Below are 6,000 nucleotides of genomic sequence, written 5' to 3'. Positions count from 1 at the left end.
CCCTTCGCATCCCCGCGGCGCTCGGCCGGGCGCTGGGCACCGCGTGGGCACTCGGTAAATATTTGTAGAGCGCACTAGAAGGAATGAATGAACCCATTGGGCGCAGCTGGGGGGAGGGCGGGGCCGAGGGCAGGTGGGAGGCCGCGGGCGCGGGAGGGGCCCCTGGAAGCCCGTCCTCCTCCTCCTCCTCCCAGGCCCCAGCGCGTACCAGTCTGAGGCTCCCGAGGCGGCCTCTCGTGCGATCAAGGGCGCGCACGGCTGGGAGAGCGACGCGCGGCCCCTGCTCTCCGCGCCGGAGCTCGGAAGAGAGTGGGTCGCCGCCGCCCGAGCGGAGCGGGAGAAAGGAGCGCTCGCTCGCCCGCCGCCTCGCTGCCTCCCCGGCGCTCGCTCTCCCGGCTCCTAGGTTTGCTGGCTGCTCCTCCCACCCGCGCCCGCCTCCTTGCTCGCTCGCTCGCTCGCTCGCTCGCTCCAGCCGGTTTCCAAGCCGCGCGGTGCGCCCGGGCGAGTGCCGGGCGAGGGGCCCCCGGGGCTAGCGCCGAGCAGGGGGCGGGGGTCCGGGCAGAGCGCAGCCGGCCGGGGAGGGGCCATGTCTGGCGCGGGCGCAGCGGGGCCCGTCTGCAGCAAGTGACCGAGCGGCGTGGACGGCCGCCTGCCCCCCTCCGCCACCTGGGGCGGCGCGGGGCCCCCGGTGCCGGGTGCCCGGAGCCCGGGTCGCGCGTAGAGCCGGCGCGATGCACGTGCGCTCGCTGCGCGCCGCGGCGCCGCACAGCTTCGTGGCGCTCTGGGCGCCCCTGCTCCTGCTGCGCTCCGCCCTGGCCGACTTCAGCCTGGACAACGAGGTGCACTCGAGCTTCATCCACCGGCGCCTCCGCAGCCAGGAGCGGCGGGAGATGCAGCGCGAGATCCTCTCTATCTTGGGCTTGCCGCATCGCCCGCGCCCCCACCTCCAGGGCAAGCACAACTCGGCGCCCATGTTCATGCTGGACCTGTACAATGCCATGGCGGTGGAGGAGGGCGGCGGGCCCGACGGCCAGGGCTTCTCCTACCCCTACAAGGCCGTCTTCAGTACCCAGGGCCCCCCTCTGGCCAGCCTGCAAGATAGCCACTTCCTCACCGACGCCGACATGGTCATGAGCTTCGTCAACCTCGGTGAGTGAGGGCAGGAGGGAGGGGTTGGGGTGGGGGGAAGCGTCTAGGTCAGGAGGCGCTTTGGGACTGGGAGGGGGCCACTTCTTACATCCAGTCCGCCCATCTTTACACTCCGGGCCGTTTGCAAAACCACAGTGCCTGGCCGAGGGTCTCCTACTCCCGGCCCCAGGGGACCCCAAGCTGTGCGCACCCCAGGTAGGGCGAACCGGGCTCATGTGGCCTGTGGGAGTTAGGCGGAGGAAAGGGCTGGTCCGAAGCCCCCTCCGGGTTAAGTCGGCGGCCGCACCTCTGGGGCTGGAGGCGCCGGGCCGGCCGCGGCTCAGTTCAAAGCGCGGGGCTGGGTCATGTGAGCTGCGCCGGGCCCGCGCGGCCCCTGCTACCTGGATTTAAAGGGCCCTGCTGGGCGAAGCCGCCTTCCCGCCCTTTCGGGGCCCCCTCAGCCCTGTCTGGACCTGGCATCGCAGGCGTCGCGCCCCCTTCCCCGCCCTGGCCAGCCCTACCTGTCCCCTCGCGGTGCGCCCGCCTTAGCGTGCCGCGCGCCGCCAGTGTCTGCGGGCCCCTCTCCTTGCGACCCGGCACCGCCCCCCCCCCCGCCCCGCCCCGGCTCTCAGCTCTCCCGGCGGGAGCTGGGGAAGAAACGGTGCCTTTGCGAGCTTTCTATTTTAAATATTTAATGATAGGTCCCAGGCGGGCGGAATCCATTTCCAGCGTTTATCACGTGTGGCGCGCAAACCACGGCTTTGGGCGATTGAGTGGCGCGGGATCTCGGAGCAGACGCTGCCGGGGGCGGACGGGGGACCTAGCTCACTCCCCGAGCCGCAGGGGCCCCGGGGACCGGAGGCTGACGCTACAGCGGGGGCGCGGTGGCTCCTCCTCCCTCCGTGCACGCACATTCACCAGACTTGCTCAAACTAACCCCCGGCAGCGCGCCGTAGGACTGATGATCAAATATTTGGTTTCCGAGATAACACGCCCCGAAAGCGCTGTTCCTGAGCCGATTTCATTCTACGTGTGTAACTTGCTGCGAAAATCCGAACGGAGTCAAGACAGCAAACTCACGCCCACGGGCGCCCTGTCAACAGCGCCGGGATACCGAAGCCCCCCCCGCTGGGGGCGTGGGGCGTGGGTGGAGGAGCGGGGAAGCGGGGATCAACCCCAAAGCTTCCAGCCCCAGATAAGGCCCGCGAGTTCCCGGGTCGCCATTGTCTGCCCTTAATAATAGCCCCAAAATCAAATAGTGCAACGAGTTTCAGCGAGCAAGGGGTGGGAGGTTTAGATGCCAAAACAACTTCAAGAAAGTTTAAATTATACTAAGCAGCCAGTTAGAAGGAGGCAGCTCCATATGTCCCGGTTTAGAACAATCTGCAGGATGTATGAGGTGGAAAAAAGCAAGGTGCAGATCCGTGAGGTTACGTATGTGCTTGTGTATCATCTGTTCCCACTGGAAGAAGACACCGTGAACTGGACATAGACTTTACTGGGGGGCGGGGCAGGGCTGGGGCTGGGGCTTAGGAGTGGGACCTGGGGTCTGATTTCTGATTTTTCATTGTCTGCACTTTTGTCTGTGATTTAAAAAAATTTTTTTACAATGTGTATTTATGACCTAAACCAGAAACTAAAGAAAAATTCCAAATTTATGTATATATATATACACATATATATGTAAATTAAAGCAGGGCTCTGTCGCCATACTGAAGCCAGTGGTTAGCCTGGGCCAGGCCCTTTCTCTGGTGAGGGATTTATGGTATCTTCTGTTCTGTTGGGTACCCATGACTCCCCGTGAATGCAGCAGGTACTGGTGGCCTTCAGAGCCAGGCTGGGGTCATTAAAAAGGCATTTGTAAGCCCTGGGTCCTGCTAACCCAGTGCGGAAAAGCACCCTGCTTCTATGGACCAGCAGCGTGGTCAGGGCTTCTTCCCCCCACCCCAGAGCAGGAGGAGGTTGCTGACTGGGCGCCTCTGGGAACCTTGGGGCAGGGCTGTTCGCTCCCCCTGGGTGGTGGGAGCAAGCCAGGACTTGTTTGAGAAGGCCACAGCTGGGTGGTTCTCCTCTGCCTGTACACACACCTTTCAACCCGTTAGCCCCATTTCTTTCATCTCGAAAGGACAAAGACCGGCTTGTCTGAGCCTCTTAATCAGTCGGGCTGGCTTTGGGCTTTGTGGGACAGTCCTGACTTTCTCAGGTCTTGCTTTCTGGAACATCACTCCAAATTAGATGGCGCAGTGGCTTTTAACAGAGTGCGCTGACCTTGTTTTCTTTCCCTCGCTGTCCCTAAAACTCGAGGTCATTAGTTGGGTGAAGACCTGGCCTGCAGTTTGGCAAGACTCCTCCTCCAGATGCTTTAAGGGTGGCCTTTCATTTCTGCTCAGCAACAGCACAGGAGTAAACCGCCTGTCCCTTCCATTCTGTCGTGGGCTCCGGAATTTCTCCATAGGAGGGGCCTGGGGGTGGCAGTGGGGGTGGAGGGGAATGTGTAGGAGATTAATCTGGAAGCTAAATTTGCTGAGGAAGCACACTGATTTTCCTTGGACTGCAAATCATAATTGATCTGTAACATACAAAGTTTTCTAAAGGTGCATTTAGTCTCACACTTTATCCAATAATAAGAAAATGTCATTCGTCCATATCAGATCATTATTTGGTAACCCGCGCGGGGGGCGCGGGGGGCAGCTTTGGGGGGCTGCTGACTTTCTCCATGCCCCCCTCCTCCCTCCACTGCATACCGCTGCTGTCCTGCCCTGCTTGGGGGACCTCTGACCAGATTCTGAAGGCTTTTGCAGACCTGGTGCGTTTATTCTTCCCTCCGTCTGCAGCCAAACTGGTTTTTGTTCCTCTAAGTCCTTCTCCTTGGAATTCAAGCTTTCTGCCAGGCTGAGTGGGATCTAAACTAGAGCGGGAGCTAGAGGAGAATGTGGGAGAAAACCAGATGCGGAGAATGAGGACTTCAGACCCCACCTTATGACAAAGACCAGCCTGTCCCACGAAGCCCCGTGTGATGCTAGCTGAGCTACAGCGGGGGACCCACATCTCATCCGCCGGGGCCCCTTGGGTTCAATGGCGAGATTTGTAAGCTGGTTTGGATGAACAAGCCCCCGACTCTTCTGTGTAGACTTAATTCTGGATTTCAAAACAGGCTGCCCTCTCTGAAATGGAACCCAGGCGATGTGAGTTCTGCAGACCGAATCCGCCAGAGCCCCCTACCATCCCCCCACCCCCCGCCCGGCCCCCCGGCCCCTCTAGAGAAATCCAGCAGTTCCTTTGGGATCTCCAAAAAGAAGTCGCCTGGCATTAGGGGGCGTGTGATGCATGTTCCTCTCTGGCCCAGGTTAGGAAAGAAGCAAATTTGTTTTACTCCTCGAAGCTAAATTAAAAAAATAAAAATAAAAACTTGGAAACCGGTCATTACTGGACTCAGTGTGTAAAAGTGGCTTTTGTTAATATAGCTGAAGAGTCAGGAGAAGGCTGTGTAGTTTTTGCTTTATACCATCTGGCTGTCCTTTTTGTTGACAAGTGTTTGGCATTAAGATCTCTCCTCTTGCCCCTTAAGAACAGGCCCTACCACTGTAGAGTATTAGAAAAAGATTCTGTTACAGTTTAAAAAAATTTCCTTCAGGGAGTGCTTCGGGAAAGGAGCATGGATTGCAGGCATTTGCAGCTGTAACCTGGCTTGTGTTAAAATTTGGAAGGGGCTCTTCCACATTCCAGCACTTGGAGCAACGGCCCTCACTTGTAAGCAGCCAGAGGTTAATATAGATGTCACACAGGCTTCTCCCCTTCTTGCTTGCTTGCTTGCTGCAGAGTGACTTCGCTATAGGAGTGCACCAACAGCTGTGTTTTTAGCAACCCTTTCCAAATCACTTCTTTTAAACCTCATTTTCCTGGTTCTTAAATCAAAGAGCTTCTCCCCCCCCCATTCCCCTTTTCCCAAGGATATATGTGACCCAGATTTGAACTTTTTTGATCTTCTTTGTATTTCTCTTCTGGGATCAAGGCAGGTTAAGGCCAAGCCCTGGATGCCAGCCTACGGGGCTATTTTTGGTTTTTATTCCAAGGGCTCTCATTTGGTTGTGGAGTGGTCCATCCAAGGTGTAAGGGAGGTGGCCCAGATAAAAATCGATTTGTAGGCAGTGAAGGGATGCTTCTCTGAAGGCTCAGAGAGAAGAGAGGGCTTGCGAGCGGCGGTTTGGGGGGCCTTTGGTCGCGTAGTAGGGCTGTAACCTCTGCAAGATAAACACAGCTGGTGTCCGATCCCCTGACCGCCGGAATGCCTGCGATGCGAGCCAATATCACATGTCTGCTGAACTCAGAGGCAAGTGATGACTTCATTCCGGGGAGAGTCCCATCTAAGTTGATTGATCACCCCTATCGCTTTAATATCTTTTTTCCCTATTGGGTAAGGTCATCTTTGGCCCCTTGCAAGAATCAGAGTGTCCTAACGCTCCCCCAGGCCCCACCCTCCGCAGCCTGCCCATCCGTTGTGCCAGATGAATATTGAGAATGGAGAGCCCGAATGGCTGGCCATGTTAATTTTTTCGCAATCACTCTTCAGACCTAGCTGGGGGCTGTCGACACACTGTTTTTGGCAGGCTGCTGCACCGCTTCGCCTTAATGCACTCTGGCAGTGTCTCCGGGGTTAGGGTATAGGCAGGGATGTGTGGGACCTGTCATGTTATTGTCAGAAGGAATGCGAGGATTAGCCTTTAAAACGTGGTGGTGGGAGAGCGCGGCAGCTGTCTACACTTATTACAAAAGCCTTAAGTCCCACTGGTAAAATCAATATATTGAATTGCATGACCCTCTGCTTTTAATTAGTTTAAATCAAATGCGCCACTGCCATTTTGCCTCCTCTCG

At 57.6% G+C, this 6,000-nt stretch overlaps 1 protein-coding gene across 1 annotated transcript in view; it reads left to right on the top strand.

Annotated features, from left to right (window-relative positions):
• Window positions 1-208: 208 nt before the first annotated feature.
• The window catches only part of BMP7 (bone morphogenetic protein 7), an 89,742-nt gene continuing 83,950 nt past the window's right edge, over window positions 209-6,000 (top strand). Inside the window, exon 1 of the mRNA XM_035025437.1 lies at window positions 209-1,149. Within this exon, the coding sequence (XP_034881328.1) occupies window positions 732-1,149 (418 nt within the window). The 5' untranslated portion in view covers window positions 209-731. The remainder of the gene's footprint in view (window positions 1,150-6,000) is intronic.

Source organism: Mirounga leonina, unplaced genomic scaffold (assembly GCF_011800145.1).
Source record: "Mirounga leonina isolate KUSES-001 unplaced genomic scaffold, KU_Mleo_1.0 Mir_195, whole genome shotgun sequence".
Taxonomy (NCBI): domain Eukaryota; kingdom Metazoa; phylum Chordata; class Mammalia; order Carnivora; family Phocidae; genus Mirounga; species Mirounga leonina.
The sequence above is the reverse complement of the archived record's forward strand: the minus strand, read 5'-3'. Positions and strand labels throughout refer to the sequence as shown.